Raw genomic sequence first — 13,783 nt, 5'->3', positions numbered from 1 at the left:
CGAAAATAATAGGAAACAAGTAAAGCAAACTGTATTAAAAATAATGTTTATTTTAAATAATAACTATTTTAATAGAAATCTTCATCAGCAGTAGCAGTAGATTCGGTCTGATTTTTAATTTGATCTTGGTTATTATACATTTCCGCGACTTGATCAGCCGATGTGGCCTCCTCGACGGTTTTATCGTCACGAATCCGAATGAAACGGGGGAACCGCAAAGATATGCCCCTTTCAGGATCAACCTGAACAGATACACTCTTAGGATTAAAAACAACACCATGTTTGTTCAACTTTAGGGGGGCGCAAAATGAATACTCGCTTTCAATAGTAATTCATAAAATACTGGACCAAGCATTCTGTGTTATATGTTTTGTGGGTTTTGGGGAATTCTCCTTAACTAAATAAATTGTTAAAATTACTTACAATTCCAATTGCTGCCCTGTGAACTGGAGACAAGCTGAGGTCTGCACATTTCACTTCCCACACCTGGACGACGTCAAACCAGTGATCAGGCTCTATATTCGGATCAAACCTGTAGTATTGCTTGGGTTTCTCTATTATGTGCTTCTTCAAAAATTCGGTATGAGTTTGGAGCACTTCATCAGAGAATCCTGTTCCAATCTAAATAAAATTAACACAAAACTATGACTACCCATTTAAGTCAAGAAAATAATAAAATAAATAAATAATCAAATAAGTAATTGTGTTAATTAATTTAAAATTAATTACTTTACAGATGCTCTGATATTCTTCGTTCTCCTTGTCGTAGCAGGCAAGTAAGAAGCCCCCGTAGGTTCCCGTTCGTTTTCCTTTTCCCAAGTAACCTCCAATAACCACAACATCTAGGGTGTCGCCCACCCCTTCGAGGTAGTCTTTTTTCAACTTTAACCAATTGTGAGATCGTTTTGCGATTTCGTACGTAGCTTCTTCTTCGACCGTTTTAATCATAAGTCCTTCGCATTTGCCTACGAGAAAAGAACAATTAAGTTTTTTTTTAATTACCTATCCGAAACTTTTTCAGGAAGCTGCTTACCTTTTACGCTCTCCTCCAGAAAGTCTTGAATTTCTTCGATAACAGTAGTGTCGAGGTTCTTCGCAAAGTGGAACTGACCCTCGACCTCTTTAAAGTTATCTCGAAGAATTGTTCGCCTTTTGATAAAAGGTTCGCGAACGAGAGGGGCCCCATTGAAATATAACAAGTCGAACATAAAGAGACACACCTGCACTTTGATATTTTCCTCTACAGCGTCCTAAACAAATTAAAAATATATAATCAAAACATAAATTAATTAATCTATTAATTATCGTTTACTTTTCTTTTTCTGGTGCTGAGAATTTGGAATGGTAAAATAGTTTTATTTGCTGTATCCCAAGCAACAACTTCACAGTCCAGAATAAAGCTCTTGACATTCTCGCCTTTAATGGTCTCCAATCGCGACACGATATCAGGATACTTTGTTGTGTTATTTTCCTGGTTTCTGCTGTATATAAAGACGTCTCCGTTGTCGGAGAGATGTACCTGAGCCCTCTCACCGTCGTATTTCCATTCGCAAGTGAATTTCAAACCCTCGAACCGTTTTAATACCTCGTGAACTCCTTTTGTTGGAAACGCTAACATGGGTTTCAATGGAACGCTGGGGGTTAGCTTGCATTTTTCTGGCAGCTTTTCTATTCCTTCTTGTAGGATAACTGGTATGATTTTTTCATAATTAGGACACTCACAATAAGTGGTCTTTAATATAAGAGCCAATTCGTCGTATTTTTCTTTGAAATTTGACTTGTTTGAGAGATCCAGACGTTCAGGGGGATATGATTGATGTGGGGGTGTTGTTGCACATGCTAGAGCCAAAGCCTGCAGGACTGACTGTTCGGCGAGCCCGATCCTTAATTTGCCAGCCAAAGAACGTATTAAAAAACGAGCTTCAGAATGTTTACAAGAGATAAACATCGATTTGATTTTATCAATTTTCTTTCCTTGCGACGTTTGTCCAGTCATTTTGGCGATCTCTTTCAGATTTGCAAAGACTTGTCTGATTGTTAGAGGCGCCGGTTGATGAAGCATTCTTTGATTGGTCTTAGACTGTTCAGCTACAAGTCCTAAATCGCCTACTTTTTGGGCATCTGCTTTTATTTGTGCAACAGTTCGACCAGTTGATTGAGCAATTGCTTTAATTAAACTAGTCTCAGCTATACCCAATTCCAAATTTTCATAAGCAGGAGCAATTCTGTTTAAACATAGATAAAGGCTGGGCAAAAGGTCTTCAGGACTTAGGACGATTATTGAGCGAAAGAAATTACTCAGAATCTCAATTATCTTTAATCTTGCCGATATATTTTCAATTTCTTCTAAAGTTCTTGCAAGCGCCAGGTATGGGACCTTTTCTCCGTATTTCCAAGTTGCGTCGTTAATAGGATGGTATTTGGACTTGGAAGGGTTGTATGATATTCCATCTTTTTCTGTTTTACTCTCTGCATCTTTTTCATTTTTGTTCAACCCTATTATTACACAATAATGTTAGTAAAAGTGTATTACACAACATACACATACAAATATGAGTTAGTAGAATTAATAAATGTCGTTTATCTATTTTTACTATATATTATTAGATAGCTTACCCATCATAAAAACTTCAGTTTTCTGTTTTTTACTTGTGTTCCCATCCTTATTGCTATTAACTGTTTCGTCTATTTCGTTTTCTTTTTCATCAGTATTGGGTTTTGACTTTTCAGATGTTTCACTATTAGTTCCGTTTATGTTATTATTTTTTTTATTTAGTTTTTCAACTGTGCCACTTTCTTCTTCACTAGATTCTGAATCAATCACTGCAATTCTTTTCCTTTTACTGCCTACAGTTTTTAATTTATCTTCGACATTTGTACCATCACTCCTACTTGTAGCTGCTTCATTACCTTCGATGTTGGTCTTTTTGCTTTTGACTGATTTTGAAGTTTCTTTCTCGGTTTCGTTTTCCTTCCTATGACAAACAAACACTGCAATAGTACACATTTCAGCTCCATAACTTCAAAGAAGTAATTATGGACTATGAAACAGAAGCAATTTGGTCTTAAGTGTTGCCTCTGCTCACCTACTTTTTACTCCTATACCAGTTTGGTCCAAAAATACCAGCCTTGTCTTTAAAGTATTCAATTTATTATTACTGATATATCTTGTAAACATAGTGTTAAATCGATTGGCAAAAATACGTAAGGAAAACATTTTATTAAATTACATACCCACTGTCTTTCTTGTTTTCGTTATCAGCCGATTTACGGGTGAAAAATGACCTTAAAATAAAAAAACAAATATTACATGAGATAGATTTAAATGGGCAGTATTTTCACAGTATTTTACTCAGAATTTAACTTACGTTATGGCAGGTTGAAACATTTTTTTAACTTTTTAAGTTAAGAATTATCTACAAGTAAAGAAAAATAATTATAAAACACCCATTTGTGCAATTTTCCCGCAAAGTTTACCATATTTTAACGGTTTCTTGACGTTTAAGTAAACATAACCACACTTATATCTATTCCATAGAGCTATTCCTTTTGCAGGTGTCTAAATGCCCAATAGAATCCGTGGCTTTGTAACCAACAACATCAATAAATAACTTATTTAAATTACGAACAAGAAATAATGCAATACTATAAAATAAAATTGCATACGTGTTTTAAAACCGATAATGATTATATTTGAAAAAGAAATTGTTTTTATTTAATAAATGTGAATGTTTTCATTTTGACAACTGATCTACGTTAATAGATCAGTTAGTTGAACGCTTACATGTTGTTTTCGAACTTATAATTTGACATCACATAGATTGACAGGGCTATTAAAAAGGAAAGATAATTTTTTACTGGCAAGATTTGTTATTTCTTTTATAAAAGATTTAATAAGAAGTAATACCACAGCAAGAGAACATTTGTAAGGCATTTATTCATTTTAAGATAATATATGAAACTAGAGCATTATGAAGAAACATTAACCAGTTGGAAGATATGGCTGCGACGAGAAAATTACAAGGTACGTGAATAGTACTTTTCTTGAGAGTTTTTGACTAATTTTGATTTATCCATAACAATTTTGTGACAATTTATATTCATAAACCTTTGTCTGTGCTATAGTTAAGTGGCTTTTAGGCGAAATTGATAGGTGTTTAAAAAAAGTTACTGAGGGAGTAGAAACCTTCGAAGATATTTGGCAAAAAGTACACAATGCTACAAATAATAACCAAAAGGAGAAATATGAGGCCGACCTTAAAAAGGAAATTAAAAAATTACAAAGACTTCGAGACCAGATTAAAAGTTGGATTGCCTCTGGGGAGATCAAAGACAAAAGCACCCTAATGGATTACAGAAAACTTATAGAAACGGTAAATTACATCACATTGGCACTTTTATAAAGTCTTTGTAGTATTTGAATAGCCTGTATTATTTTCTTTTTCATGTTTTTTGAACTGAGGACATTTTAGTTTGTATTTCAAAGTGCTTTATCTTTCTTACAATTTAGGTCAATTGTAGTTGTGTATTTATGCCACCTTATGATCTTTTAATTTAGCACTTCATTTAAATGATACAACTAAAGTGTTTTCAAATTGTTTAAAAATTATATTTGACCCTAACCTAAAAAAATATTCAATTTACTATGTAAACAATAATACACAATTTTTTATTTAATGTAGCAAATGGAGAGGTTTAAAGTGGTAGAAAGGGAAACAAAAACAAAAGCATATTCAAAAGAAGGGCTGGGAGCTGCTCAAAAACTGGACCCTGCTCAAAAAGAACGTGAAGAAATATCAAATTGGTTAGTGATGTGCATAGACCAGTTGAATATTCAGGTAAATTCGTCACATTAAATTATTCAGCTTTGCCTTTATAAGTGGATTTAATTGTCCTACAGATTGATTCATTTGAGTGTGAAATTGAGTCACTTCTGGCAAATAAAAAGAAAAAACTCGATAAAGACAAACAGGAGAGGATGGATGAACTCAAAGCCAAACTGGAGAAGCATCGGTTTCACATACGTAAACTAGAAACTCTTCTAAGAATGCTGGATAACATGTCAGTTGAAGTTTCACAGGTAAAAATGGCAATGTGTGTTAAATAAATGCAAATTTTCATAGTCTGAATCTGTCCCCAGATAAAGCAGATAAAAGATGACGTAGAGTATTATGTGGATTCGTCGCAGGATCCCGATTTCGAAGAGAATGTGTACCTGTACGACGACATAATTGGTTTAGATGAAGTCGAGCTCTCTGGCGTAGGACTGCCCTCGTCTGCGACGACGGACAGTAACGAAACGGGCGGAACGCCAACCTCCACGATTTCAGGATCGTCTCCTATTGCGTCTCCATCACTCAGCAACCCCCCGTATAACCATTCCAGCGACAGTTCTAACGAAGACAAGAAAAATCAGTACAAGGAGGCACCAAAGGTCTGTGTCAGCACAGTCAATGCAACCTAACTCCATCTTTTATTCTGTTTTTTACAATTCAGCCGGTGAAACCGATGGCAGTACGGGCGGCATCTTCAACGATAACCGCGACATGTAACTTGAACAGTAGCAGCAACTCGACACTCAGTTCAAGCGGGAACAGCACGACGTCGACACCGAACAGTAAAACGACGCTTCACACCAGCGTCGCCGTCCCGAATAGCAAAAACCCATTAAGAGAAAACTCACCGATACTCCAACAACCGCAACAACAACTGCAGCAGCTGCAACAACAAAACGTTGCCCCCGTTACCGTAGCACCAAGTAACACAGGAGGAGGTAGCGGTGGAAGCACGACAGGAAACTTTGCCGCCATCGCAGCCGCCGGAAGCAATGCAAACTTGTCAAAAATCAACACAAGTATGTCGTCTGTCGTGTTTTTTCAAAAGTATAAAATTTGATCGATTTTTTAGGCAGTACGACAGATAGTGTTCAATCAACTGTGATAACCAGCAGTAACAGCATTAGCCAAACGAGTACGATATCAGCTCCGTCGATATCGCCCGCCATGACCACCGTGATCCATCACGCCCCCCTCGCGTCGATAGCAACGTCGAATCCACCCAGCGGACACGTAAGTTATCATTTCTTTTTCTTCAGTTTAAATAAAACAGTATTTTAATCGTAAGTCTCGTTCCAGGTTCAAACAGTAGTGGTAAATAGTACGCAAAAACAGCCAAATACGTTCACGGAGCACAATAACCAAAATAGCGTGAGTCCAGTATCTAGCGTTTCGAGCAGGACGTCGCCCCTCTCCAATTCGGACTGTAACGTTCAAATAACGACGGGGGGTCAACCAGTCCTAAACGGCCCTCTCATCGCTGAAAACAAGGTATTAAATCGCTCACCTTTTTGGTCTTTTTTGTTATTTTTACTGTCTTTAGGTAACAGATGGAATGTCCACCCTTAAAACGATAGCACAACAGGTAATAGATCGTGCTGGTTTGGACGGGAGCAGCAGTAATGGAAATAATACGTCGGTCGTGTTGGATGCTAGCAAACAAACAAGTGTGGGAGGTGGGGGAGTAGTAACGAACGCGAGTGCGGGAAAATCGGAAGCGCACATCCCTCCACTGCTGGGTGTAGCTCCCCTCGGGGCTGTGCCTTTACAGAAAGAGCACCAACAACAGTTTCAAATGATGGAAAGTGCGTACTATCACATGCCCCACCCGTCCGATTCAGAACGAACGAGAACATATTTGCCTCGCAATCCTATCCATACACCCCCGTACTACATACAGCAGCCTCTGCCTCATTCCGACACTTTGGAGTTTTATCAGCGATTGGCGACCGAAACGTTATTCTTCGTATTCTATTACATGGAAGGAACAAAGGCGCAGTATCTTGCGGCCAAGGCGCTCAAAAAACAAAGTTGGAGGTTTCATACGAAGTATATGATGTGGTTTCAGAGGCATGAAGAACCCAAAATTATCAACGAAGAATACGAACAGGTGAGTTTTAATAGACAAGAGAACGCTCATGTATAAATAAAATAATTGTTATTTATTACCAGGGGACATACATTTATTTCGACTATGAAAAATGGGGCCAACGAAAGAAGGAAGGGTTCACATTCGAGTACAAGTACTTAGAAGATCGAGACCTGAACTGATGAAAGCATTTTAAAAATGTTTCTAATATATAAGTGATAAAAACAATTTGTAATTTAAATAATAATAATGTTACTAAATTAAATTAATAGATTGACAGGGCTATTAAAAAGGAAAGATAATTTTTTACTGGCAAGATTTGTTATTTCTTTTATAAAAGATTTAATAAGAAGTAATACCACAGCAAGAGAACATTTGTAAGGCATTTATTNCATCATAATATATACTTTACAGACATCAATATTTAAAATACATTTTTTACAACCTACACTTGGAAGATAGATAATATAATAATTAATGATTAATTATTATAGTTATAACGAATTGTCGAGGTTATCAATGTTTGGAAAAAGTCTCTAATTTAGTGTTAAAGTAATAATAATAATAATAATAACAACTGGCAGATTTGTTGTCAATTATTACGTTTTGTATTACTAAAATACAAAAAAAAAGAAATGTTCTCTTTTGCTCGCGATACGAATCAAAGCTTTATTAATATTTAATCAAAGTCTCAGATAATTCTTAACACTTACACAGCGCCTATATGTATACTGACACGCAATAATACTTTTAATAAATGAAAAGAATCAGTCTATAAATTGAAAGATAAATTCGTTTTTTGTAAAACTCAATCCTCTAAACGGTGTGTTAATACATGATAAATGAAATTAGATGATAACGATAAGTGGAACTCAAAATAAGCACCTCTTTTATATAATAAATAGAATTTTGGGAACGGGACAAAGATGATGCAATATATAATTTGTACGTGCTATTTTCTAATTTAAAAATAAATCAAAACGCAAACTTCTTCCAATTCCAATTAAAAATTAAACAATCCAAAAATAAAAAAAACCTCGCTTCAAAAATCACGAAATTAAAAAGTAATGATAAATGTCTCGTACCTACTTGTTTTTTTGTCAACTTATGACTTTTGTTTTGGATCACAGATGGTAAAACGTGAAGACAGCTCAGCCCTGCTGCTGTTTCATGGTTCCACTCAAATCCTGCAAGTAACAGTAGAGAATCCCCGCTTGGGCCATTACATCAACTGTTCCGGTGGCCAAAAGATCCCTCTGTTTACTATTATCCACTTTACCACCAGGCCTCAAAAGGGTGGGACCGAAAACCGTTGCCAAATTGTGAAGGGACATTTTGTTTTCATCTTCATGTCGATTCACCCTAAAAAAGAATAGAATTAATTGGTCAAATAATGAAAATATTTTATTATATTTATTTGTAGAATTAAGAGCATGTCAAACAATATTATACTTATTTACTAGTTCTTCCCCCATATAAGTCACTGTTAGCTCGAAATTCACTTTTGTGAACAATCACTTTGTGTTAAAAATTAAAAGAAATTGTTTGTAAACAGGTATGCAACACATCGTACATTTCAGTATAAGAATTGCTGACACTAACTACATTATTAAAACACTACACACACACGCACGCACAAATCGAAAATAATAGGAAACAAGTAAAGCAAACTGTATTAAAAATAATGTTTATTTTAAATANAAAATTTCGTACAAGTGTATTTACACAAATTTCAAATTTTTAATATAAAGTCAGATTATAAGACCACTGATTTTTGATGAATCGGTATAGCTATCGATACCCGAGAGAATTCTATAAGACAAATTGCACAAACGGTATGAAGCTGCCCCACCTTCCCCTACCGTCTTTACCATAACAAGGCACGTGCCCAGAGCCGTTGTCCTCACGAGGGCCTCGGAAGGCCGATATTATTTGCTTAAGTTATTATTTTTTTCCGAATGCAGAATGCACCCTAATTAATTACATTACAATATCATCTAGCGATCACCTACACAAACCACTTCGATTCCAAAGTCGATTTTACGTATACCTATAACGTTTACTCATCAAAACAGATGTCGATATTGTCTATGGCTGGAGAATCCCCAAATGATGTGTGAAACTTCAAGTCGTGCAAAGTGGCGTGACTTAGTTTTGTTAATAAAAACTAGTTCTTCCCTCTATCAGTCACTGTGAGCTCAAAACGGTCAGCACCATTGCTTAGAGTGGTCGAAATTTACTTTTGTGAATAATTTGTTTGATCGCTTTCTTTGTGCTAAAAATTCAGCATAAGAAATTGCTGATACTAACTACGTAATACTACTTTGCCCTGTACTGACAGCACTCATAATTTCTTTTATATATAATATTTGCTTACCTTATCAGATGTTCTAAAATAAATTGAATCGTTGCTTTGTTTTGGTGTGGCAGTTTTCCAAAGCAATTCTTCAACAATTCCATTCTCCTTATCAAATTTCCACCGCTCTGATTGAATGCTTCCAAAAGAATGGGATACAGTTGATCAGTGAACAAAGCTTCCGGCAATTCCCTCAGATAAAGTCGCAGGATTCCCGTTACGGAATGAATATCCACTTCTTTTAACAACTGCTCTGCTTCGTAGGAGTCTGAACAAAGAAACGTATGTAAATTAGTTCACCAAAATATTAAGACTATTTGAAAACTAATTACTCGTTTCAAAAGATTTCTTTAGCTTGGAAATGTCAGATGCGGACCCGGAAACCCGATAAATTCCCACCTCGCTCATGCCACGCCTCTCAACTTCTCTTATCGTCGCCGAAACAATGAACGGAATGTCTCGCTTTTGCCTTCTAATAAACAAATACGTGAAATTGTCAACACAATTATTCTCATTTTTAAATAAAAAGTAACGTACTTGCAAACGTTTTGTATCTTCTCTCCAAAGAGGCTCCCGGCTTTGCCCGTGGGCACCCTCCGCAAACTGACTTCGCAAGGCACAAACTTTAACCCGATTCGTAACGTACAGTTGTTGATTTGCAGGCTCTTTTCGATTGTATTTTGGCCGAGCCACTGGCGGCTTAATTTTTGCATATGCTTGCCAAAAAGAGCGACGTGAGATTCGGTTTCGCGATAGACGAGGATTCGGAGGTTTTCGCAGCCCTCCAGGTCAATAACGAAAGTCTCGTTCCAAACAGGAGCGTTTGTATTACACACAAGCTTTGTCTTCGCTTTGCGAAAGAAGTGACCATAAAAATCAACTTCAACACAAACGTACATACCTGTAAATTACAATATGACACAACATCTTGACGTGTAAAATCATAATTTTGCTTACCAACACTGTAGTCAAGTCCTTGAAGATCTTTTATAGTAATATGAAGGTCACCTACTAGAAGACTTTCGTCGTGTCCACTCCTGAGAAGATAAGAACCCATATTGGTCTTAAGGAAGGTTCTGCAGGCGGTGATCCAGGTCTGCAATTCGAACATGCTGACGTTATTGGTGGGCGTGGGTGGTTTACTGGTCTTTTGTAGCGTCTGAATGGCCTCGATCCATTGGGTTCTCTCGAATTCCGAAGACAGGTAGAACGTGAAGGTCTTTTGACTTTGACGGTGCTTAATGCGGAAGGCCAAGTTGGGAGAGACGAGCACCAGCTGGCTTTCCAGTTCCAAAAGTCTTTTACGGTATTTTTCAGAACCACGCCCCAAACGTATTTTCTATAACGTTTTTTCCATTAATTGATAAATAAAAAATAATATTAAAAACAACCTTGTCTTCATTAAGTTTTTCTTCTTGCCTTAATTGGTCCCTGACATTGGAAGCTTGCGATTTTAATGATACGATATTAGAGGGCGACACGTCGTGTAAACTAGACGAAGGCTCCTCTAAAATGTGGATGTCTTCGACCCTGATAAACCATTTCAGTTCAAAAGTGTACTTTTCATTTCGCCCAGTTGACTAAACAATAAAAAATATAATAATCAGAGGCATTAAATGACTTAAAGTTTATACTTACTTTGTACTTGGCACAGGCTATCACGTCATTGAAAAGGAACAAATGCCTAAGCTTCCTGTTATTTTCGACCTGTTCTACAATGAAGGAGTTTTTGACTAGACGCCTCTGAGCTCTGTCAGACGCCTTAACAGAAAAAAAGAAATAAGGTCAAACAGGTTCCAGTATTTATGAAATGATTTAACTTACAGGAAACATTGATTTGGTCTGGATCATGTTAAATTGATCAAGGAAGGTTTGCGTGAGTTGTAGTGCCTCAGAAAGGCTGCGATGTTCCGGATGTGTGGTGGGCGTATATTTGAGGAGATCGTGTAGCACAAGGGCGTTCTTCTGGACGCGTGCGACAGGCTTGTGAAGGAGATTTTCCAAAGACACCGATTGTTCGGACAAATTTTTGCATGTAATGCTTTTGGTAACTTCGGCAAACTGCGAATTTGAGGCACTGCATTTTCGAACTGTGTCCACTGCTCGACCATAGTTACTTAAAAAGGCACCGTATAGTGGAAGATTTAAGGCCTATAGGAAAAAGAGACTATTTTGTTTAGTCTATTATTTATCATATAAATTTTTAGCATGTTTCTACACAATCATTAGCGTATTAAAGTGAAACCAATTAACATTAACTTTTTACCATATAATAGAAACTCTCTCCGATCTTGCTGTCCCACTGTTGAGTGTGTTTCTTGAGATTGTCTAGGAAATTGGAATGGAGCAAGTGCAAGTCTGTGATCTTGTAGAATATCGTTCGAAATTCGGCATCGGTTAAGACTGGATGCGACGTGCCCAACGTTGCTTTTATTGCTTTCATATACTAAATCAGATAATAAACAATATTGCCTTTTATGACTAATAAAATGCTATTATAATAGATCACCTGTAACATAACATTCAACCATTCTACATAGTTTGTTTCACTTTCAATAATATTGGACAATATGCATCTGTACATGGTCAGTCGTTCTGCTTCCACTTTAGTATCTCCTTCCTAATTTATAAAAAGAATATTAATTATGTAATTAGTGGATAATTTGTATACCATGCAATACCTGTTTGAATTTTCTACTGCTTGATGGTGTTGCGGAAGACTCCAAAGAACTAGAACTGGCATAAGATCCGTCTTCGCTCCTTCTAAGTTCTGGCACTTCCTCTTCATCACTACTACTGTGGTCTTCTGTACCATTTCGTTTCCTAAACAACATAAATGAGTTACTTCCTTTTAAAAAAATAATTTCTATTTCTAATAAGAGTTCTTACTTAATAAAATACTCAATATTGACATAATTAGAGGTTGTTCCAGGTGACTGAGGTTCAAGTGATTCATTATCAGTTGTGGTCTTTTTAGCAGGCAGTTGTAATGTACTTGAAGATGTGAACACATTCTCATTACTAGACTCTTTCTCACCTATAACAGGCCCAAAGGGGTAATATAAAAAAATAAAAACAAATTAAAGATATGTTTCACTTACTTAAAGATAAATCATCAGCTTCTGCTGCTACAGAATCATAAAAATGTTCATCAGAATATGGCAGTTGCTCAGTAGAAGAAAGCAAGGATTCACTGCTACTTGCCCTCCCAAGGCTACTACTTTGATCTTTGTTAGATGACCGTAAACGTGGCTTAACAGGAAGCCTGAGGGTATTAAAAGCATTAGTTATAATCTAATTTTAATTAACCCATTTATGCTACTTCTTACAATTTAATCTCCACACCTTTTACCCTAATGAATACAAACACAAAAAGACAACTTACTTTGGGGGCACTTTTACTGGGGGCGGATTGGTTTCTGCTTTAAGTCCATTAACTTCAATAACTGTTACAAAACTACTAGGATCTGCAGTATCATTATTAGATTGCACCAAATGATTCTTTTCATTTTCACTTTCTTCTTTCAAAAGGGCAGACAATTCAGTTACACACTTATTTACAGAATTATTATCTATTTTTACATCATGTTCAAAAGGAGGAGCTGTCGGTTTAAGGCTTTCATTCTACAAAAATTTATTATTTAATCAATTAAATTTAATTAGCACTTGAATTTGAACGAGACGAACATCAACGTTGTGTTTGTGTACGTCATCGAGAGAATTAAATGGAAATTATACTCCTGATAAGGAAAATGAATGATTAATATTTACCTTAGATAGATTATCACTAATGACTTGACTATCTTCATTGCATTTTTCGTTTCCATTTCTTCCTATTGCCAACTTCTTTTTATGCTCTTCCACATCGTGCAGCAACCTTTCAAGATATTCCACATAAAATTCTTCCTTTTCAAGTTCCTCCTTGAGAAGAGAAACTTTTTGTTTATGTTTAGCAAGATTCGCTCTTACATCTTCTTCCCAAGCTGCAGGTAACGAACTTTGTGGAAATCTTTGTGACCAGACTTGTTGGAAATCACCAAAAACACTCATACTTTTAACTATTACATTACTTTGCAGTATAATTACAAAGGAAAACCATTTGAAAATTATTTTCAATAAAAAAACTCGGATCACATCACATTTTGACAGTCAGTCTTGGTGGTCGCCTACTGTTGTCATGTTAGAAAACTACAATACCAATACCCCGTCGATAATATGAAATATAAAGAAATTGACAATTATTAAGCTTCTCATCAATAATTTATACAAGTAAAGCTTTGTTTGGGGTGTAACTGTAATTTAAGCAAAAACTAAATGTGTATAGCTGCAATTAGAAAGATTTCATTTTGACAAATTGCATGAAGCTTCCGTTAGATGTCGCACTATGCATCAAATAGCCTTATTAATATACCAGGTCGGTTCAGATAGTTGTATTGCCGTTTACGAGGTAACATCAGAAAATATAATAAAACAGTAACTTCAATCTCGATAAATTACTTTATT

The 13,783-nt window shown here is 36.0% G+C and overlaps 3 protein-coding genes across 5 annotated transcripts; 1 reads left to right on the top strand and 2 right to left on the bottom strand.

The window, feature by feature from the left end:
* Positions 1 to 15: 15 nt before the first annotated feature.
* LOC108737199 (DNA ligase 1) lies at positions 16 to 3,505 on the bottom strand. 2 transcript variants are annotated; one of them, XM_018469920.1, is made up of 8 exons: positions 3,369 to 3,505; positions 3,235 to 3,285; positions 2,617 to 2,975; positions 1,313 to 2,496; positions 1,034 to 1,250; positions 730 to 965; positions 424 to 621; positions 16 to 242 (listed from the first exon to the last, which is right to left on the bottom strand). In XM_018469920.1, exons 1-8 carry the CDS (start codon positions 3,386 to 3,388, stop codon positions 69 to 71), a joined length of 2,439 nt encoding a protein of 812 aa, XP_018325422.1. In that variant the 5' UTR covers positions 3,389 to 3,505; the 3' UTR covers positions 16 to 68. The 2 variants fall into 2 exon arrangements, with proteins under 2 accessions (XP_018325422.1, XP_018325421.1); XM_018469919.2 differs by lacking the exons at positions 3,235 to 3,285; positions 3,369 to 3,505 and adding an exon at positions 3,087 to 3,228.
* Positions 3,506 to 3,821: 316 nt separating this feature from the next.
* LOC108737206 (CCR4-NOT transcription complex subunit 3) lies at positions 3,822 to 7,169 on the top strand. 2 transcript variants are annotated; one of them, XM_018469927.2, is made up of 10 exons: positions 3,822 to 4,024; positions 4,126 to 4,373; positions 4,683 to 4,838; positions 4,901 to 5,080; positions 5,141 to 5,434; positions 5,497 to 5,854; positions 5,908 to 6,068; positions 6,135 to 6,326; positions 6,379 to 6,945; positions 7,008 to 7,169. In XM_018469927.2, exons 1-10 carry the CDS (start codon positions 4,000 to 4,002, stop codon positions 7,104 to 7,106), a joined length of 2,280 nt encoding a protein of 759 aa, XP_018325429.1. In that variant the 5' UTR covers positions 3,822 to 3,999; the 3' UTR covers positions 7,107 to 7,169. The 2 variants fall into 2 exon arrangements, with proteins under 2 accessions (XP_018325429.1, XP_018325430.1); XM_018469928.2 differs by having other exon boundaries at positions 4,141 to 4,373; positions 7,008 to 7,106.
* A 192-nt stretch (positions 7,170 to 7,361) lies between these two features.
* LOC108737197 (active breakpoint cluster region-related protein) lies at positions 7,362 to 13,465 on the bottom strand. Its single transcript, XM_018469915.2, has 15 exons — positions 13,052 to 13,465; positions 12,666 to 12,904; positions 12,382 to 12,545; positions 12,170 to 12,317; positions 11,962 to 12,103; positions 11,790 to 11,900; positions 11,547 to 11,726; positions 11,105 to 11,431; positions 10,919 to 11,041; positions 10,672 to 10,860; positions 10,238 to 10,619; positions 9,818 to 10,181; positions 9,613 to 9,752; positions 9,302 to 9,548; positions 7,362 to 8,286 (listed from the first exon to the last, which is right to left on the bottom strand). The coding sequence occupies exons 1-15, from the start codon at positions 13,328 to 13,330 to the stop codon at positions 8,076 to 8,078; spliced, it is 3,246 nt and encodes a 1,081-aa protein (XP_018325417.1). The 5' UTR covers positions 13,331 to 13,465; the 3' UTR covers positions 7,362 to 8,075.
* Positions 13,466 to 13,783: the final 318 nt, after the last annotated feature.

The sequence above is a fragment of the Agrilus planipennis genome, unplaced genomic scaffold, assembly GCF_000699045.2.
Source record: "Agrilus planipennis isolate EAB-ADULT unplaced genomic scaffold, Apla_2.0 scaffold104, whole genome shotgun sequence".
NCBI classification, from domain to species: Eukaryota; Metazoa; Arthropoda; class Insecta; order Coleoptera; family Buprestidae; genus Agrilus; species Agrilus planipennis.
Note: the sequence above shows the minus strand (reverse complement) of the source record. Positions and strands in the feature narration are given on the sequence as shown.